Source organism: Physella acuta, unplaced genomic scaffold (genome assembly GCF_028476545.2).
Source record: "Physella acuta isolate Inbredline_101_S28 unplaced genomic scaffold, ASM2847654v3 ptg000289l, whole genome shotgun sequence".
Lineage (NCBI taxonomy): Eukaryota > Metazoa > Mollusca > Gastropoda > Physidae > Physella > Physella acuta.
Genome location: NW_026731808.1, coordinates 609,721 through 631,972, shown reverse-complemented (window position 1 = coordinate 631,972; position 22,252 = coordinate 609,721). Strand labels below are relative to the sequence as shown.

Genomic DNA, 22,252 nt, shown 5'->3' with positions numbered 1-22,252 from the left:
ATCATGTGGCAGGATTGTGCTCCTCACTGGATGGTGCAGGGTTGTAACACTATCTAAGGGAGTGACACTAAATCCAACAATTGCTAATTTTAAAAAGAAAAGTTCTTTTCCTATAAAATTTCAAAACTTACTCTACTTTGTTCATATTACATCGTTGCCATATAGATTATATCTCTTTGGAACACAGCCATACATGATAGAGGTGTCATCAAATAACAATTTGTCATAATATTACTATATTGCATAACTATAAGAATTGATAAATTATATTTTTTAAAATTCAAATTTAATAATAATAATAATAATAATATATATATATATATATATATATATATATATATATATATATATATATATATATATATATCTTCCGGTGGATGTGGACCCCCTCATCACATGAGAGATACATAAAGCAACACTGAGATTATGTTTAATAACTAACTAAATCTAATACAAACATGATTTTAAGATTTATTTAATAACGTTAGATCTTGGCCATGTGTGATGTAACTTGTCACTTAAAGTCTCTTTGCCTTTACCTGACAAAATAACTTCCTTCAGAGTAACCCAGTGAACGTCTTAAAAAAATCTTATTGTGCGTGAGGCTTTATAAAGTAAATGGTGACCTCGTCGCTATCTTTATTCCACTTATACCTGAAATTATAAGAATTAAATTCTTCGTAATACTAATTTCAAGCATTGTACATGTAATATCTTGTATTCATACGATGTATAAACAAACATAATAATTAAAAATATACAAATTAAAATGTATAATATAAGAATTTTTATGGACTGCCGCAAAATAACTTTTTAACTAAAAAATACTCATTCATTGTATATATAAAACTAAAATCTTTAAAAATCCACATCTAAATGAATATAAAAGAGCATTAGATAAAATATTTATGAACATGAAATTAAATACAACAGAACAGAAAGAATAATATACAAGAAAAAGAAAAAAAAACAACAAACAACATGAAACCTAACTGAAAAAAAACTCGAATAAAAATATTTTACTTGTATTTGTCTTTGTTTTGCTGCAAATGTTTGTCAATTGTAGACTTCAACGGGGGCGTCCAATTGGGACCTTTGACGCCGATGTAGGTGGTCACATAGACATTATGGTAGTTGCTGTTGTAGTTGCTCTCTTTGTACACTGTGTGAGGTGTTGGGTAGTTCAATACAAATGATAACGATTTTTGCGTAAAAGAATTGTTTTATTTTTATTAAAAAAATATTTAGTAGTTGAGCGTATCTAGATTTAAGTGGATTGATATTACTGTACCCTGAAAGATTTTTTGTTTACTGATATTTTTTTTTAAAAGCATGATTTTTATTTTTCTAGCGAAGTGCTTTTTTTTCTCCAATAACACTAATTAGATTTCTAGAGCACCCACTTAGTCCCACTACATACAGTTAAATATTTTTGTTTAATCCTGCTCTTATTGAGGGGAAAAATGTTTAGCGATCAGTAAAGAAAGTTTAGATCTTTCCTCGTAATTAAAATATTTAATGTCAACATATATTTTTGATCTTGTGAACTGGTCCTTAGGCCGACATTATAAATATATAGACTACAGTTGGACATTAAAGAGAAAAGAAAAGCCTCACAAACAGGTTACGGCATTTTCCAGCCGGCGAACAAAAAAGTTTCTAACACACACGCGAAAACAAAGGCTAATTTTCAGTACCCCCACCCGCTTCCTTTTGGAGCAGAAAGTTGTTCAGCTCCTCTAGAGCACTCGAACCTGTCTTGCCGTGCAGACACAGACTTTTGTCTTTTTTTGTAAAGCTTGTAAATAAAACGAACATGCCGATTGATGTTGGGAAGGGGAGTGGAGGATCGTTGAAAAATGACGTTATTTTATCCCCACATAAATTGTGTTATTAAAAGTACCAAAAACTGTGACGTCTCATAAACGTTTCAAGACATTTTCCAAGGTGGGTCAAGTCTACATGCGTAGTTGGATAAATAAATAAATAAAAAAAAAAAAAAAAAAAAAAAAAAAAAAAAAATATATATATATATATATATATATATATATATATATATATATATATATATATATATATATATATATATATAAAGTTTTTTTTTATCGATCGCTTCTCACCCGTGATACAAAGATGTAGGTCTTTGTCCTGTGGTCTCACTCTGTTAAAGATAGAAGCATAATATGATTTTACCAAATCATCGTCGATTTATGAATAATTTAATAAAGTTAACAACTCTAGGCCTAGATCTTTTTAATGGGGAGCTACTACAAGGCCTTTTTGCTTCTGCATCACATTATTAGAATTTTTTTTTTTGGTTTGTTTTTAATAATTTAATTAAAAAAAAAAGAATTACAGAATCTACACTAAACCAACAATGTCATTTAGGTTCTCTAAAGTGAAAAATATAACTATGTAGAAACAAACGATTAATTACTTTTTTATACACTGGTCGCTTCACTTTAAAGTTAGGATACCTTGTTTTATATTCGATGAGTTAAAAACTATTTTGGGGGTCATTATAACTGACGTCATACGCAGTGTTTCTCTCAGACATTTTTTGCCGAGGAGAATATGGTGGCACTTGAAACCTTCAGGGCAGGGAGATGGGGGGGGGGGGGGGGGGGGGGGGGGGGGGGGGGGAAGGAGCACTCTTTAATTTTAAGGGGGGGGGGGAGGGGAGTTGTCATACTTTCCACACATGTCTTCAATATGAAACGATATAATTTAAAACTTAAGCAGTTACTTTCTCATCTTAGAAGACTTTTTAAAAATTTTATAATGCTAACTGATCTATATATATATAACGAATCTTTTCCCAGCTCAGTTAATATTTTAGATAAACTTTTGTTTTAAAGTTTAAAGCGTATTTTTTAAAACCTGTTTCTTGCGATGAGTATTGGTTTATCCTTACACAAAAAAGGTAATATCTTGAGAAAACTTACCTGGTGGATTTCCCGATTGGGGATGAAGTACCAAACAAACAGGCACTAGAGAAAAATAAATACAACGGTATTGAGCACATTTACAAGTTGATCTACTCTGACAATGGCGTGGCCAGGCGGAGGGGTTTGCGGCTCAAAGCGTATATATATATATATATATATATATATATATATATATATATATATATATATATATATATATAAATGGGTGTTTGTGTGTGTATGTGATTGTACATTGTTAACTCTAGAGGCTACGACCCTGAGTGTTTAGTATTTAAGCACTAAACGATTGTGACACAAGTGTACAGTCGCTGATAGCTGTAACTTAACGTAAAACAGTAGATGCCACTTTTGGGGTCCTTCTCTCCCCCCCCCCCCCCCCCCCCCCCCCGCCTACGCCACTGTACAAACTCTCATATAATAAAGTAAAATTTCCCTTACAAACCTTAAGACCCATGCAGAAGATTATGAAAAAGTTCGTCTGTTTCTTTGCTACGTCTCTGAGTCCACCCAGCTCTAATATATACATGGCTGACATTAGGGAATGTAATGGTGCAGGTTCTCGGTTTAGATCCCGTGATCGATTCCATGCGACATTTCAGAGTCCACCCAGTTCTGATGGAAGGTAAAGGCGGCTGGGCATAGTGCTGACCATATTATTCCTCTATATAACGAGGTCAAAATAAGACGAACTCTACTTCATCTGTCCCATCAGGTTCGAAAGGGTAACTTTATAAATGAAACTCGAATTTTTACATAGTTACTCACCAAAGTTACACGAATAGCACCACATACAGCATGAAATCCATTCTATAATATTTTTACATAGTTACTCACCAAAGTTACAACAAATAGCACCACATACAGCATGAAATCCATTCTATAATATTTTCTACGTCTTTATAAATTTTCCGGGATTTTGCAGCTGTAAGACATATTTTAAAAACATTATTGAGACAAATCCTAAGAATAATTAACTGTCGCAAAATATTATTAAAATTTTAACAAAAATGTAAAATGTAATTTATACTGAAATTTTAGTTTTTTTCAACAATGTTGTTTGTAAAGTGCTATGAAAATTGATCATTTTGTAGTCTAGTCTATCTCAAATTTGACAAGAATAATGGCAAAAACTTTCAGTATGATTTCTTTAGAAAGGGAAAACACTTGATCAACATTTTTAGCAAAATTATCAGTCTAATTATATCCCTTTATTGAATTCGAGAGAACCGTATAATAATTTAAAGAATGATGAGGTGGCTGACGTCAGACCAACATTTAGATGGAGATGTTCTAAATTTTAAATAATAAAAAAAAAATTACAGTCCATAAATGCAATAAAGTAGTATAAAGACCTAAACTCTAAACTAATGACTAAATGGAATGTCAATGACATTGACAACATATATTATATGTGATTGAATTATTTTTAATATTTTTCATGTTTATTATTTTCATCTGACAGTAAAAAATAAGTAAAATAGCTGTCCTATATATTTTTATAGGCCTAAATACACAACATTAAATTTATAAAAGTATAAGAAGACTATAGATATAAAATAATTGTATTACTTACACAATTTTTGCTACAAATACTACAAGCAATGTAAAACAACTGTCCGGATTCATAACGGAAATTCCCAATTGATAAACTTAATCGAAAATGGAAATTCCCAGCATATGCTTTTATTTGGGCAGTTGTAGCCTAAAGCCGAAATATTTAGCTATTTACAGAAACGCAGCTTTGTTTTTTACAAGATCTATTTAGTTGAAAATATTTTCACAGTAGGTCTACCTTAATTTACAGTTTAAAATAAATCAATTTTAAAGCGAAAAGTGCACCTACAACGCGCATAGTATGCACACATTACAATGCACGGTCATGTGACACAAATTAATTATGACACATTGGACCCACATCTGCCTTATTGATACTTTATATGGACAGGTTTGGGTACAAATGTTATATAGGGGTAAACATATCCACAGACCATTGCCCAATGCCCTGTCTAATATTAAACATTTCTAGAAATCACCAGTACGTCCCTTCCTACGAACACATTTTACGGACTTAATTAACTGTTTCTACATCATATGCGTGGTATAAAAAATAAAAACTGTTATGGTTCAGAGACTGGGTGGAGCGGCGAGGTCAGAGCCGTAGCGACCCTTCACCCTTCCCGACGCACGGGGACAAACTTTCGATTTGCACCCCCCCCTCAAACTTTCGATTACTTTTTCCAACCCAGCTTTTTCGACGTGTATATCAATAACTATTTTATAAATTAGGAGGGGAGGTGGGGGGGGGAGGCATAGTTAAAATTTCGCCCTGAGCATCTGAATGAATCGCTACGCCTCTGTCCTCTCCTTCTCCAAAATGGCGTCACAAATTCCTTCAATCCTTTTGAAATAAGCATTAAAGCTTAAATAACGTTTCTCCATCTATTTTGTTTTTCAAAATGCTAAATATATTTGCTAAAATATCCAACTAAAGGGAAATAATAAAGAAAAGTTTGAGTACAGACGTAAACTTTTAAGCTTCCGTTTCGTGTTTCGTTGCGAATCAAAACAAAGTCACGGGTCATTCGGATTGATGATAGATCTAGCAAGATTAGATCTAGCCCAGTTAAATAAATACAAAACAGCATAGCATAAATATAGATCTAGAACTAGATCTAGATCTAGAATCTAGTTAGGTTTAAAAAAAATTGCCTCCATTAGAAAGGAATTGGTTTTTTAAACAATGAAAGACGTAGGCCTAATTTTATTGTTACTGGCAGTTTTGTGGTCAGGATCTCATGCACAGGTAAGTTAAAAAATAACTAGATCTAATGTAATTAAGGATGATATTTAGAATCGACCCTTTGAATCCCGGACAGATCGTCCCCCCGGCGTGGCCTCAACCAACCGGCGGGCTCGTTGCATTGAGTTAAATATAAACTCAAAACAATAATATAAACAATCTCCTTTCGGTCGGTCAGGCCACATACCACGCACGCATAGTGTTGTGTGTCGTGCCTTAACCAAAATAAACTATCTCCCTTCATTATCATTAGATATATTTAATTAATTAATTAATTAATTTGCTAATTATAAAATTATGTATGATGCTATAGAAGTAGGTAAGTATATTTTTTTACTATGTATTTGTACTATTAAACATATTAAAGAACATCGTTGTTTCAATACCATCCTCTCCCCTTATTGAACTCAAAGTTAAACTTTTAACCCCGTTTGTAAAGACTAGCGGTATGCTGTAAGGCGGCGGGTGGGTAGGGTATAATATACTCATTGAAAAAAAAATCCACCGTGGTGCGTGTTATTGGCCTTGGGCCTTGGGTGACCGTTGTTGGCGCTTGCTGTGAGGGGGAGAGGAGTGTGTGTTGTACTCGGTGAAAAAAAATGCATCGTGGTATTGGCCTATGATGACGTCGGCGCAAGCGGGAAGGGGTGGGGGGGGGGGGAGGTTTTTTTTTTTTTAAACCAAGAACTAGGCGTTTCAAGGCAGTAATGAAAATCAAGGACTGGTATAGCCATGTTGTCGAATATAACGAGTGATGCTTGCTGGGTCTATCATCATACGATTGCTTGGCGATGGGAGTCTCGTCAAGCTCAGTTTACATTATTAACAGTAAACTATTGGGATAAATCTTTGAAATACAAGTTATGAATAGTCCAATAGGCAATAACTACTAATACTTGAAGGACTGTCAGAATATATGCATTGTATTATAAAATTAATCCTTACGATATAACTGAAATGTGCATCCAAATATGTTTAGGCTAATGGTATCTGCATTTAAATAAACAAAGTCAAATACCTACCCCATTCAGTAGAAATATTAGGCTACTTTTGCATGGCAGCACAACGACATTTTTTAGATTTTGTAATGAGTAGCCTAGTCATGCATTTAACTAGAATAAAGGGTTGTACTCAATAGCAATGACAATAATGAAATGCCGGCTTCAAATGCCGGCTTCCCCGTATTCTTCGACTAGAAAGACACCACCCTCCACCTTTTGCCTAGTTGAATATAAAGTTACACTTTCAACCCCGTTAGGATGCGTGAACTACTGGTGACGTAACTACTGAAAAAAATATATTCTGCTGTTAAATTCCCCTCCCCTACTCCCAGCATTTCACTTTGAGGCCATACACAACATCAGGAAGGTCTAGGTCGGTGTTTTATCTCGTGCAAGTTTACTCACAACACGACTACACACTACGGTTGTATCCAGGATTAGAGCTGCGACACTTACTTCGAGTGGGATTTATTCGTTAGATCATTGTGCTTCAAATTCTGTTTCATTTTAGGATTAGAGTGATAGTATGTTGGAATTCAGTTAGTTTGTTAATTAATATATTGATCTAATGTCGTGTACCATCAGAAACTAAATTTATTGGCAAGGCACATGTGTAGGCCGTGTAGGCTAAAGAATGACCTCTAGATCGAGCCAAAGATGGCTGGTTAAGGTTGACATACTGTGGTTTTCAAATTTCCTGGTGATGCTTTTCTAACGGATTTTATTTTGTGCTTTCTTTGGGATTATTTTGTGTGATGTGAATATTCAAAAGTAATTTGTAAGTAGTATGCTTTTCACATTCAACCAATTTAACAGTTTGCGGTCGATCTGCGGCCGGGCTGATTAATTTACATTTAGCGAAACTACACACTACACGGCGCCCTAAGGCCGTTGTTTCAGCATGCCCTACTACTAGTCAATTATAGACAACTTTAGAATCAACACATGTAGCCAATACATCGATTTTTATTTAATAATCTTCAAAAGCCATTCCTCTAGGGTCGTTATTTTCACGAAATTGTCGTTTTCCAATTTGTTGTCAAGAAACTGGTATTTAGTTCACGAGAACGTACGAAAACCACTCATGCGTGACCGAAATCGTCGATCGGGTGCCTTCACGTGGTTTGACACGTGTTGACATGGGCCTTTGTTTACATCGAAACATAACTCAAAACAGCCCTTTTTTGAATTAATTCTTCGAAAAAATGGCTATGTCCATTTCTAAAAAGGGTCATTTTCGGGCCCATTTTAAAAAACGTAAAAAAATCCGAACTACACGTAGAAAAAATGGCTTTTTCGGCCCTTTTTAGCTCCAAAAACGCCGTGTTTACGGGTCGCGTGACGTCATCGTGACGTCAGCCGCCAACCAAAACGCGTTGAAAGCGCGCGTTTGATTGGTTGGCGGCGGATACTATGAAATATCAAGGGTTTTCTCTAAATTTTTACCGTAATTAATAATACATACGAGCTGACCCGCGACGTAGCATACGTTGTTATATTTTCTACTTATCAACAATTCATAATTTGTAAATTCGACCCCACCCCCCTGCCTCCCCCTGGTAAAATCTTAGTTAAGTTTAGCGTCGTAAATTCGGCCTAAACTAGTAATGTGGGAGAGAGTGAATTAATGAATATGTCATTAAATATGAGTATATTTTCGTATATTTTGATAAAATATTATAGACAATTGAATAATAGATCACCATTTATGATTAAATCAATTTAAATATCCTGAAATTAATTTTTATCAACCCTGTTCGAGATAGTAAATTTGCTATTAAAAACAGCAGCCATCTTAAGAAAATTTTATTGAGAGTAGCTTCCCTTTCATTTCTATTCGTATGAAAATGTATTTAAATATGATCGTTTTGTTGTATATTCCGTATTACAAAGCATTTTTTTTTAAAATGTGAATTTCCTAACAAACAACTTTATTAATTCTATTAGCATTGTGAGATGCAACTTGTATCCATGTATTAAATCACGTTTTTTTTTTACTAATGTTTATTTGATCTTACTATTACTATAGTTGAGTTTTTTTCTTATTGTTTGAATGTTCACTATTTTCATTTCAGGTTTTTCTTTTCATCAATTAGTACTTCTAACATAACTTATGACATTTTTTTACTTCTCTTTTCCTTAATTATAATTAAACCCCAACCTCCGTCATGTTTTTGTCGTCAATGTCACAACAAGTCATAATGTAAAAAATTACGCTTCACTCTGCCTTATCTAAGATCTCTAACCATAATTTTGACAGCATTTAATGTTTGTCATCATTTATATATACAGAGAGACAAAATGTATTATCCACCAGCTTCCCTCGTAAAACATCATCTAATCTAAAACAATGAGCCGCTCCACCCCTTAAGTGCGTGTTGTCATTATGGTCGATCGCAAGTCTCCACCTGCCAGACATATTTTGGTTATCCTTTGTTGTCGAATTGTCAATATCAAGTATCCAAGTGAGTGATATGGGGTTGTCCATAAATGATGTCACATATGATTTGCTACGGGAGTGAGTGAAGATTTGTGACGTCAACTCAGGCGGCTTTGCAATTTATGACGTGTCGGTCTCATGAAAGGAGGTGAACGGGGAAAAATACCTAGGTGATTGATGGAGAACCTCTATAATGCTTTGTTCAATCAAAATAACGATAAATAAGCATTAGTATACGTATACCTTGCTTAAAACGAATCATCACAAATGTTGCAAGCCTGCTAGTTTAAGACATATGGCAAAACGGCCGCAACACATTATCCCTGTCAAAAAGGCTTGCCGCCAAATGCCTGCCGACGAATAAGCCGCATCTAATGCGGGGCGTTAGGAATACGGCCGCGTTAGAGCACCAGTAGGCTATCGCGCTTTGTAAAATGACGTAAATACTTAAATTCAATTTCGCTAAACTGCGCGAAAATTTAGTAAGGTTCCAAGGTTTGAGGAAATTTATTTTCTTGGACTTAAATTGAAATATCATGTTGACTGTCTGGCTCTTAATTTCCGAATATCACTTTTAATGTATCAAGATTCAGAACTATAATTTACTTTAATATAAGTGTCATCTTATCGTTTATTGTGCTTTTTATAAAGCGCAGAGCAGCTTCAAAATCGGACGGCCATCCTGTTTTCACCAAGCTTCTTTTGGAGCTTAATATGGGTAGTCTAGTTTTATACGGTGAGAGCTTAATACATTTTTAAAGGGCCGAAAGTCTCAAGACAGCAAGCTTGCAGAAATAACCACGTACGTTTAAATGGACGAGTGATAGATGTGTTAGCAGTGTTTCTTCCAGACTTTTTTCTCCGGAGGGGGGGGGGGGGGCACTTGAAATTTTCGGGGGGACGGGACGGTAGACTTTCTTCGGGTAGACTTTTTTCGGGGGGGGGGGGGACACTGTTAAAAGCATATATTTTCTATATAAATTATATAAATTTCATTTCGTTCGGGGGGGGGGGGGCGGTAAAATTTTTTCGGGTGGGCAAAGCCCCCCCCCCCCCCCCCCGAAGAGATGCCTGGAAGAAAATCTGTGTGTTAGGGGCTGTTTAATGTTAATGAACACCAACTTATGTAATCAAATTAAACGTCGCAAAAGCGTAAAAAAGACAGTGCTTGTTGTTGTTGTTTTTCTATAAAATTAGCCTAACGGTCGGCTGTACCGGTACATCACGTCACGTGCGAGCGTTAACTCGGTGACGATGTGATTAGTGGGGGAATGAAAAGGTGGGGTTCGAGAAATGCGACTCAGCATGCTTTTTACATTTCTTGACCCTTCTTAATAGTTCTATCGTCCCCACTGAGAAAATGGATCACCAATGAAAGACGCGCCATACTTCTACAGCTGGTTTTTCTCCCACAACCATCCCGTTTTCACGAAAAAAAAAACCTGACCCGTCTCCAAAATCACATCGCTGAGTTCTACTCAACCTCTCCCCACCACAAATCACAATTTCTATCTGAAACAATATGTTCATATGTTTGCTCTGTAATAATGCACGCTATCATTACTATCTTAAGAGCGACTTCATTTATAAGCGATCTAATATTGATTTGCTTACTGCAAATAAAGTGTTCAAAAGTTCGACCTCCCAACAATTGTTATGGTCTTGGGTGCACACTATTAAGTATGAAAAGGTCTATTAGTCATTCATGTCAACTATATTAAAAAAAGAAAAATTACTATACAGGGGGGTCATCCATAAATGACGTCACGCTTTTTTTGACGATTTTTACCCCCCCCCCTACGTCACACGTCGTCACAAAAAGCCAGACCCCCCCCTAAAATGACGTCACACCTCAGCCTAGAACCCCCCTCAAAATTGCAGTTGAATTGTTTTTAAACAGCTGTATTTTTCCAAAATCTTGTCTGAACTCTGTCAAAATAGAGTATTTTAATCAATTGTTATTACAATGTATTAAAACAGTTTTCTAAAACGCAAAATAATGTCTAAAATTCGTTTTCTAACATTGCTTTTTTAAAATGCAAAAGTGTGACGTGGCACCATCTGAACCCTCCCCCCTCCCCCTCATCACACGTCACAAAATTACGGACCCCCCCCTCCCCCCTACGAGTGTGACGTCATTTATGGACGACCCCCAGGCATATATTAAAACAATACAAAACAATCATATTAAACCACAAAATCAACACAAAAGGCATGCGAATAGACAATTTATTGTTTTTGAAACATGGCCGCTGCTTGTATTTACTCATTGTTGTCTCGAACGGGGTAGTTTAAAGTTAATTCCAGGATATTTATGACTTGTTTGGTCTTGGATTGTGATTTGTTATTCAATTATCTGTTATATTATGTAAAATATGACATAAATATGGCCAAATGAAAGAAATATTCATTAGTTACCTTCATCGCACATTACTAGCTACGTTGGAATTTACGACGCTAAACTAAGATTTTACCCTCCCCCCTACCCCACCTCGCCCAGTGAAAGCAGCCGTTTACTTATTACAGCCGACAATGATTGAATGAAATTATCGAGCAGAACTTATTATCTCCCCTTAGTTTCAAATCGTTTAAAAACTAAATTATCTGCATCTTATAGCCATCACTTATTCGAATCAGCTCTACTATTGTAAACATTCGGGGTGAGCCACAACTCATCTGACAGGTGGGGGATGAGGGTGGTGGCTAAGCTGCGTGGTGTCTCGTTTGGTCCCCATAAAGAGAATTATATATAATATATATAGATACTAGATCTAGATATCTAGATCTTATAATATACTCATTAACTATTAAAGAAGATCTAACACATATTTGTCTCATTTTTAGTCTAAAGTCTAATGTCACTAATGTGAACCTTATGGTCCATGTGGCAGGTGAAGTAGAGTTTGCCTGTTTCAGCGACCGCAGCACATTAAGATGATTGACTTAAGGCATTAAGGGATGGATAGTGTGTGAGCACTATGCCCAGGTCCATTTACTTTCCATCAGAGCTGCTGTACATACTTGGTCACGGGATGCAAACTCTAGACTTTGGGGGTGTCTGCTTCATTAAAATAATCGAAATCAAACAGTATCCAAAAACCAAAGTACCAATACTAGATCTAGATCAAATCGTTTTTAAACTATTAAACACTTAAATAATAAATAGGGACTGGACCATTTTAATTTTTTAAAATTCATAGTTACTACTATAAAACAAACAATGAAGGCCCCTAAAAAAATAAAAATAAAAAACTTAAAATAGAAGGCCTAAGCCCTATGCACTTGATTGCACTGAAAAGAAAACAAAATCTCTCTAGTTTTGGTCTCAAACATAACCTTTCACACAATTGAGCTATCAATGCCACTCAAGTTATGTATGTATAGCACACAAAATAAGTTATTTAGGCCTATTTGTCAGTGTGTACAATGCAAGTTTACCCCTATGTACATCAATTATCATAAACCCTTGTCAGAATTTAATCTAGCCTATTTTTAATTTGAAAAATAACATGTACATATTGTGTTTCTGACAGACTTTGTTAACCCATGTAAATAAATTATTTCTGGTTATATTGCAGAGTGTAAATGTCACCTGTGAAACTGGTAAATATCCACCGGACCCAAAGTAAGTTATATAATACTGAGAGTTAAACAATGTTCTCATGTGGTTGACATTAAGTTATAATTGTTGTGTTGTGCATACATTAATGTTTTGTTGCAGCTTTTAAGTGGTGCTGTTGTGCTGTCATGTTGATGACTGTGATTTGTTGATATTTGACTCGGCTTAAAAGTTAATGTCTGGTGGTCACCTCTAAACTAATGTCATTTGTTGTTATTGTTCACAGTTTAAATTATTATTTTTTTTCTATTGTCGTAGCTGAAATTTGAGTTTGCAAAAACTAGACGTTTGAGTTTCAGTGTTGATATAAAAAAAATAAAGTAAAGAATCTTTTTAAGACCTAGCGATCCATTGGGCATATGAAGTAGAGTTCATATGTTTCTTGACCTCTGCATTTGAAAGTAAGGTATGGTCAGCACTATGCCCAGCCACCTTTACTTTCCCTAACATTAGGTAGGTACCCATCAGCTCTGGATGGACTCGGGGATGTTCTACTGACTTGGACCGGGATTTGAACTCAAGTCTTTCAGCTTAGCAGCCTAGCGCTCTACCGCTTAGACCAAGCCGTCCCATCAGTGTTGATATACCGTCTATTTATGTTTGTAAAAATGCATCTCTGTAAGAGACTTTAATGTTATGAATCTGAGATGCATAGTAAACTAAAACTAGCTTTTTCTATATGTCTCTATAAATTGTAGGCCTATACACTAATTTAGTCTCAGTTGGTGTACAGTGAATTTTTTTTTCTTTTCGATTTGCTTGTAAAAACTAAAAGTTTATTTTTATCAGCTGTATAATAGTTTAAATGAGATAGAATTTAGATATTGGCTGCAATTTATTTCCTCTTCAACAATTAGTTGTGTTAAAACCTGACATTTTTACATTTTACTGTTCTTAATAAAGTACTGGTTGGGCGTAATAAATTGTTTTTACTAATTAGAACTTAAAATAAGTCTGTAATGATTACTGTTTTAACACTGTGAAGCCTTTATCAACTGTTTATCAGCTTACCACATCAGAAATTTGCAAGGTTGTTGGGTGATAAAGCTATCAGTGAAGTCCAATGAGCTAAAATGTATTTAATTACAAAACCTAATTAGTTTTGATAGATTCACATTGAAGAGAGTACAAAGCCCTACATTTTTTTATAAACAATGCTTGTCCTTTGTTATCTTGAATGATATTGTAATGTTACAGTTGTTTCAAAAAGAACATGACAAAAAATAATACAATAATAGATTAAAAAACTGATATTTTGTTTTGATAGTAATGGTCATGTTATGCTATAAAAAGTTTAGATCACGTGATAGTAATTACATGACTCTATAGCACAATAAAGTATCTCATGACACTATGCACAGTGACATGATACAATGATACCATTACACAACCATAAGAACACAAGACAAAGTAACACATAATCACTACCATATAACATTTACATAAATGTACAATTACATGTTATTTGTTTCTGTGATTACTTGACAGTGTCATGTACTTATAAGACAAAAATATACGTAGTTCAGTTCATCTTTAAATCAAACTGCAGAAAACTTGTATAACCACCATTCTAACTAAAAATAATCTATTTAAAATGTTAAATACTAAATGATAAACAAATGTGATTCATTTGACATCCTGAAATGTTAGCATGTGTACATCATTTTTCAAAACTAAAATGTTAATTTAACTCATATATGGCCCATTTGTTTCACTATTTAGAACCAAAGTTGGTACTTTTGTCATCAACCTTGACCTTCCACCAGAGAAAAGATGGGCAGAGCTAGGTCAAGCCAAAAGTCTAGAGGTAAATATTAAAAATAATACTAATAGATGCTCTTCGGTAATATGGTTAAGAAAAGCACTTAAATAATGAACAGTAGTTGCAGTTTTGCCATGTTTTTGTCTTCTACTTGATGCATGTTGAGTGAAGAAATATTTTCTCAACAGATAAAGTATTTGCTGGATGGGTTCAAAGAATTTGTAGATGACTGGGGAGCAGCGGGCAGAGTTCTGATTGACTTCGTCGACTCTAAAGGGGTAGGTGTCTTAATCAAATAAGAAAATGAATAGATTTCTAGTTCTTAATTATGTTGTAAAATAACATTTTATAAAATAATTTAAAGCTGTTTTAAAATTTGTGTTGTAACAAGTTTACTAAACATTTAAAATTTTATGATTATGAAAACAATGAATCATAATAATTTAATTTTTATTAGGGCAACCTGGATGGCACTTTGCCGTACCCATTTGCTGGAGAAATCAAAGGTTTTGCCGATGCTGCAGGAATAAATCTTGGTTTGTTATTCATTTTTTGACTAATTACTGAATATTATTTACTATCAACAAAATATGTAGCTGATAGAACTTTACTTTTATGGTGCACACTTAAAAATATATAAAAGCTTATTCTAGAATTATAATTTCTAAAATAAATTTTAATAATCTTAGCCCAAACATAATTAGGATTATATATAAATGAAGCTAATAACCAAATAAGAAGTATTTGGTGGCCCAAGTATTTATTTAAACCATTAAAAGGACTAAATTATAAAATAAGTATACTTGTAGCATAGCGTATTTTTTTTAAGCACTTTCTTCTTAAAATCTTCAACAACTTCATTGTATAAAATTTTATTTTCAGGTGAAATGATTTTGTATAACTTGTTTTATGAGTTCTTTACTGTCTGTACTTCCATTGTGGCTGAAGATCCAAGTGGTATGTCACATTTCTTTTTTTCATTGAAAGATAATCTAGATTCTAGAAGTATATGGAGTTCTTATTTATATTATTATTGTTGGAATTTGCTTATGGATCTAATTTATAAGTTAAAATGTCACTTTTTAAAAACATTGATTGTTTTATATTTAGGTGCACTTTATCATGTCAGGAATTTGGACTTTGGACTGTTTATTGGGTAACGCTTGATAATTTGCATTTTGATGCTTTTTTTTTTCTAAACTTGATGGTTTTATATTCATATAATTAAAAATATTCCCTTTTGATAATGTGAGATCAGTTTTTATTGTTATTTTGATGCTGTTTTTTGTTTGTAAATTTTAGCTGGGACGTTAGAAATAAAACCTGGGCTATTACAGAACGCTTACGTCCCCTGATTGTTAACTTAGACTGGCAACGTGGTGGACAGACTGTCTTCAAGTCTGTTAACTTTGCTGGTTACACAGGGATTTTAACAGCTGTAAAACCTGTAAGTTCCAACATTGTTACTTTTAAAAAGCATATTTAAGTAAGCTGGCAATTAAACAGTATTGTAGCAGTGAAAAAATTCAGATATCATGGTGATTATAGTTCTTTTTTGTTGCCCCTTTTCAACTCTCAGTATATTATTACAATGCTAGTAATTTTTAAAAGATTTCCTGATGATGACATTCTCTGGGTAGTTATTAATTTTACTTTTTGTAGTTTTTACCTTGATTCTAAATTCCATTACAAGTTGAACGTTGTCTTGTTGCAGAAACTTTTCACATTGTCTATGGATGAGCGATTTAATCCTGACGGTGGATTCATTGGTGAGTTAAAAAAATACCAACAAAGTTTTACTTAAGATTGATTCATTAATAATATTTTTTCACATATTTCATTTTTGTAAAAAAATTCCACAAGACATGGCAATTTGTGATTTTCAAACATATTTATAGGCTTATCTGTATCCTGTAATATCATTTTCTGTTGTTCCTTATAACTATTATTAAAAATTGAATGCTAGATTATATAGGCTTACATATATTATCAGCCAATATAGCAGTTTTATAATAGTAAAATTTTATTATACCAACTGCCAATCTTAAATAATTTCACAGTGAGTTCTTAAAGTAGGTTTATTTTTGCATTTTTAGGAATCATCAAGTGGTTGCTGGGCAACAGGAATGAGACATGGATGGGGTTCCTCACGAGAGATGTAATGGAAAATGCCACAAGTTATGCACAGGCCAGAGCTAAACTGGAAAATACTGTCATGCTTGCTCCTGCTTATTTCATTTTAGGGGGAAACAAATCGGGAGAGGTAAGGGGAATAATTCATAAATCAGTATTAATTCATTGTATTATTGGCTAAATATTTATAGTTCTATTCTAATAATATTAATTCAATCCAGAGTTTCTTCCAGGCATCAATTAAAAAAAAAAGTCTGGAAGAAACACTGATTCAATCTTGTTTACCACACACCTATTCACTTTCCAGTTTGTTAATACATCCTGGTTATAACCCGAGATTTTACTTACATGTAGTAGTTAGAGTTTCCTATATTATTAAGACTGATTTTATTTGAATTTATTTTGTTACATTTACCCTACTTTGATTGTATTATTAGAATATGTTGTTGAGTTAAAAATAATTATATTTATGACTTTCTTGGCTAAGTCCTCTTTACACCTTGTGGAGCATAGGGCCTCAACCCTTATCTTCCACTCTGTCTGGTCCCTGGCTGTGAATTCTGCAGTTTCCAAAGATATCACTGCAGACTTAGCTCTTCAAGAACACTCTTCTTCCAGGTCTGTCTTGGGTGCTCTCTCTTTGCCTTCCATGGGGTTCTACTAAAGTACATCAAGTACTGAATGAAGTTGTATGTCACTTTTATTTGTGCCTTTCGCAATGTGCCCCCCATCCAGCGCAACTTCTTCCTCCTTTTTTATACTGCCATAAACTACTGGCTTATCCTTCTCTACTGGTCTATGTTACGCAATTTTTTTTATATTCAAGCTAAATGCATTCCTGTCTCCATTACAGACCATAAAATAAAATCAAAATAATTAATTCAGTCTTCTTCTGCATCACACTTCTTCACATTCCAATTTATTTAGATGGTTAGAATCCTATGGTTTACTATAATCTAGTTACAGTTTCTGATTTTATTAACAGATTTGATTTGCATTTATTTTTTATATTTATTTTGTTTCAGTTGTCTTCTTCTTTGTTCTTAATTTTAGTGTTGGAAAGGAGCCCTTGAGGCCATTGACTCTGATTTCAGCCTGCTTTTCTTTTTGGATTTGCTTCCATAGCTTTTGTCCAACCAAGAACAACCTACAAGGCAGCAGTTGTTTGATATTGGAGTTGTCTCTCCTAGAAGAGTGGCTGTCCCACAAGCCTCATCTGCCCAAGGGTTCGAACTCGAGACTTTTCGGTTTAAAGCAACCGACTCGACCACGCAGACCTAAGAATATGTTATAATAAGAATATGTTAAAAAATGACTCTTTTATATACAAGTGAACAGCATTTCTGTCTCTATTACAGACCATGAAATTTTAACCTTGTCTGCAGGGTTGTGTCATAACACGAGCTCGTGAAAAGAATCTTGACACCTGGGAAATGAGAAACGCCTCTGGCTGGTACATCCTTGAGACAAACTACGACCATTGGGAGGCTCCATTCATCCTTGATGATCGCAGGACACCTGCACACAAGTGTATGGACACCATGACCCAGAAGGTTTGTTAGAAACAGATTAGAAAGCTTAAAACTAATTGCTTAAAATTAGATGAAGAATTCCAACTATTTCCAAATTATGTTTTTCAAAATTAGAAATTATTTTTTTACAGTGTTCCTTGTTGAATGAAGTTAGGATTAAGGAACACAATTTAAAAAATTGACCTTTCTTTAATTACTATTTAAGCATTTTCTTTTGATCATCTTTTGTTAATTTACAGATATTTCAGCTCCAACTCTTAGTACATTTAATTATAGTAGAGATATAATAATATATCTGCTTAACACTGCAGCTAAAAATCAATAAAAAAAAAAATTGTTAATTTTAACATCTTTTAATTAAATAAATAATTTTACAATTAACAATCCAAGTTGAATTACATATATTACAAAATTTTTGCCTTTAAAAACTATAGATCTAGTTTGAATTTAAAAGTTAGCTTTTGCAGATATTAATGTTATAAAATATGATGATATTAAAGAGTGAAATTTTAAAAGAATTGTTATTAGAGCTTGGCATTATTTTTAGCTTATTCTGTGATAAACACCACATATTGTTTGTGTCTTCTTTCAGAATACTGGCTTTGCTGGTCTTTTCAATGTGCTTTCCTCACAGCCTGTATTAAATAAGGTAAATATTTTTGTTGTAGTTTTAATTGTTTTCATACCATGGATAGGGTAGACCTGCCTGGCTTTTGCCAGAACAACATAAACCACACAGAAGCATTTTAAAACAATTTCATTGTCTTTAACATAAAGCTTCAGAAATTAAAGCATTAAAGCTTAAAGGTAGGGTAATTTGTTTTTAGAAATTAAATTGATAATTGGTTTCCTGTTGTTGACTTGGGAAAGGAATCAAATAATGTAGCCATTTGTTTTTGAAGGGGGGAGGGGGGGTCTAGGACATTACCCCCTCATTAGATAAATTACTCCCAGGTCATTACTTCCCAGATTAATTTACACCTCCAGTTAATTATCCCCCTCCCTTTATTAAGAATAAGGATATCTAAAACTATCCCTATCCCTAACTTATCCTTAACTGATCCCTATCAGAATCTAAATGGCTTTGGAGGGGAGGGTAATTTTCAGGGGATCGGCAACTACCATGGGGGAGGGGGGTAATGTCCTGCTTGTAGTTTTTATGTGTTTATTTTTCTTTGTGATCGTTAGAATGATAGGATGCAAATTTGAAATTTCCATGAAAAACAGATACCTGATTACTAAAGGAGTTTTTTTGCAACATTTCTTTCAGCTGACAACATACTCGGCCTTGATGCAAGTCAACAGCGGCAACCTGGAGACATACATACAGACCTGTGAGGACCCCTGCTCACCTTGGTAGACTACACCTGACCATCTATGCTGATCGACTAGCTACATCTGTATTGACAATCCGCTTTGAAACTTTGTTGATCTCAAACTGGATGCAAAAATTGTGCCTTCTTCTATTAAATAGTCATGTAAATTGAAATTTTAAAGTTGTATGTTACACAAATTGAAGTTTTTTTACTTTATAATTTTGTTTAGAATTTTTTAGTTCATCAGTAAATGTAAACAAATACTATTGCATGGTTTAAACACTGAGATGTAGCTTTCCCTTATACCTTAAGTTATATTTTTTTAAAGGCTAAAATTTCAATTTTTATGTACATCCTTGAAACAATTTCTAATTTCCACCTAGAAAAAAAAATGAAAAAACCCGTTTATTTTTTGTCAGAAACTAGGCTATTCATTCCACATGTGTTTTTTTTAAAAGATGTACGGATACATCTTTAATAAAAATCAAGGCTCATACAATCAATGAATATGTGTAATAGAATTTGGTAAAAATTCCTCAGCTTTGAATATTTCTGTTCTTTTTATAAGCTTTAAAAGTCTTCTATGATATGCCTTTATTTATAAATATCCTTCTTGATTTGCAGTTTTTAATACCTATTTTTTTTTATAGCTGAAGTAATTTAGTATCTAATGAATGTGTGGCTAAGTTATGTATTGTTTAACTTAATTTCCCTGTTTGTTTAATGTTTGAGGGTTTCTTTAACTCAGTCATGTGTGCGTTGTTAATTTTTTTGAATTTGTTTCAGGGACAAACATGCAGCATTGTTTTTTTCATTTGTAATTGTTCCTTTAATTAAAAAAAAATATTTTGAAGTGAGAAAAGCATACTATGACTATTTTTTTGTACCTACAACTTGTAAGAAAAATGATTTTTTTTCCTCATAAAAATGATATTTCCTATGTTACTTTGTGATGTTATGCTATGCAATTTATTCCAAAGGTTAACATGTTACTTTTCATAACCTAATACATTATTTATTAAACATTGAAATTAACTTTTGATTGCAATTTTTCTGGGTAAGGTTGTTGATATTTTGTGATTTTAAAATCAGAAAATAACCAAAATATGATACTCAGTTACTTTTAATCTTGTTCTGAAAAAGAATATTGTTGTAATATAACAATATACTCCAATTCGAACTAGTATTTTAAAACATTATGAAAAAATCTCTCAAGAAAACACAAAAGAAATAAAAAATTTATTTAACCATCTGATTGCTCAATGTTAAATAGGTTATATATTCCTAATTAAATTTTTTACATAAACTTATTTGTTAATTTTTATAAGAATTTCTCTTGTGTCGATTACACAAAAGTAAAAGATCAGTTCAGCGGTTGTTGCATTGATGTAAGTGTAATACCTAAGTGCAATTGTAACCCATCATTCCTCTTTGTAAGTTTGTTTTAACTTTTGTATTGCTCTGTTACCAATCGACTCTGTTATACATTCAATAATGGAATATGAGAATTGCATTTTTTTTTAGAATAGGACAGGTCAAATAAATTTCATATAATTTTCTTAAGTATATACTTTTATAGCACATTTTTCTAATATATATATATATATATATTATTTAACAGCTAATGTTCATTACTTTAAAGTGATCTGTTCTTAAACATAGATTATCATCAACTAGTTCTTTAGAGACAGTGTGGTTTGTTTCTTGGCTTTATTTACAGTTGACAACTCCAAATGAGCAGCTTTTTTTTATGAAAGATAACATACAGCCTAGTTGTGTCTTGACTTACTTATACAATGATGCTGACAGTCTAGACTACTTTGTGATAACCATACAATAATTTAAAGTAATTTAAGCCAAATAAATTTGTAAAGATTTTCATTGGAGTTTGCGTATTATTACTTACTACAGATTGCAACACTAAAAATTAAGAACGAAGAAGAAGAAGAAACCCCTCTGGCAGATAAGGCTCGATCCCTTCCAACACTAAAAATTAAGAACGAAGAAGAAGAAGCAACACTAGTTTATGACATTTACTGTTTAGTTAAACATAGAATGATGACCTCTCATTTATACAGCTCCATATTTTTATCTCTTAGCCCCTTTTGTGAAGCCAGTACACTAACATAGACTTTACTGTACATAATTTGGTACCTGAAGATATAATTCAAGAAGAGTATGAGTCGACGTAGCCTAATTAGTCAGCACAACAAAAATAAGACAAAAAGAAATCCGCCATCTTTGGATTAGATGTAAATACCAGCTGCCATTTGCCCTTAAACGAAGGCATTAGCTACACCATTATCATTGAGTTTCATTTCAAATATTGTTCATCATCTTTTCCCGTTTGTGCCCAAGACACATGGTGCAGATGAAGTAGAGATCATCTGTTTCATACAAGACGTCGGTATACAGGGGAATAATGTGGTTAGCACTATACCCAACCCCCTAACCGTGAGTTAGGTACCCATCAGATCTGGGTGGACGTTCTACGGATTTGAACCCGGATTCGAACTCGAGACTTTCGGGTTAGCAGTCTAGCTCTCTACCTGTAGCAATTCTAAAGCATGGTGGAGAGATTCTAACCACATATGGTCGAAGCCCCGCTGTAATCAAAGCAACAATTGTCAAAGCACCCATGGCCAAAGCACCTGCGGTCAAAGCACCTAGGACCCAAAATATCCAACTTAACGTTACATTA

General features: G+C 33.6%; 2 protein-coding genes across 5 annotated transcripts; one reads left to right on the top strand and one right to left on the bottom strand.

The window, feature by feature from the left end:
• Window positions 1-327: 327 nt before the first annotated feature.
• On the bottom strand, window positions 328-8,568 carry LOC131939682 (uncharacterized). 4 transcript variants are annotated; one of them, XM_059298141.1, is made up of 7 exons: window positions 8,453-8,568; window positions 3,783-3,870; window positions 2,946-2,990; window positions 2,121-2,161; window positions 1,704-1,798; window positions 1,024-1,162; window positions 328-654 (listed from the first exon to the last, which is right to left on the bottom strand). In XM_059298141.1, the coding sequence occupies exons 2-7, from the start codon at window positions 3,822-3,824 to the stop codon at window positions 591-593; spliced, it is 426 nt and encodes a 141-aa protein (XP_059154124.1). In that variant the 5' UTR covers window positions 3,825-3,870; window positions 8,453-8,568; the 3' UTR covers window positions 328-590. The 4 variants fall into 4 exon arrangements, with proteins under 4 accessions (XP_059154124.1, XP_059154126.1, XP_059154125.1 ...); XM_059298143.1 differs by lacking the exon at window positions 8,453-8,568 and adding an exon at window positions 5,807-6,278; XM_059298142.1 differs by lacking the exon at window positions 8,453-8,568 and adding an exon at window positions 4,522-5,374 and having other exon boundaries at window positions 3,783-3,878.
• On the top strand, window positions 5,531-21,432 carry LOC131939681 (acid ceramidase-like). The gene is made up of 13 exons (XM_059298139.1): window positions 5,531-5,751; window positions 12,768-12,814; window positions 14,531-14,615; window positions 14,759-14,848; window positions 15,028-15,106; window positions 15,453-15,527; window positions 15,681-15,726; window positions 15,873-16,017; window positions 16,285-16,339; window positions 16,667-16,833; window positions 18,089-18,256; window positions 18,828-18,884; window positions 19,506-21,432. Exons 1-13 carry the CDS (start codon window positions 5,689-5,691, stop codon window positions 19,593-19,595), a joined length of 1,167 nt encoding a protein of 388 aa, XP_059154122.1. The 5' UTR covers window positions 5,531-5,688; the 3' UTR covers window positions 19,596-21,432.
• The last annotated feature ends 820 nt before the right edge of the window (window positions 21,433-22,252 follow it).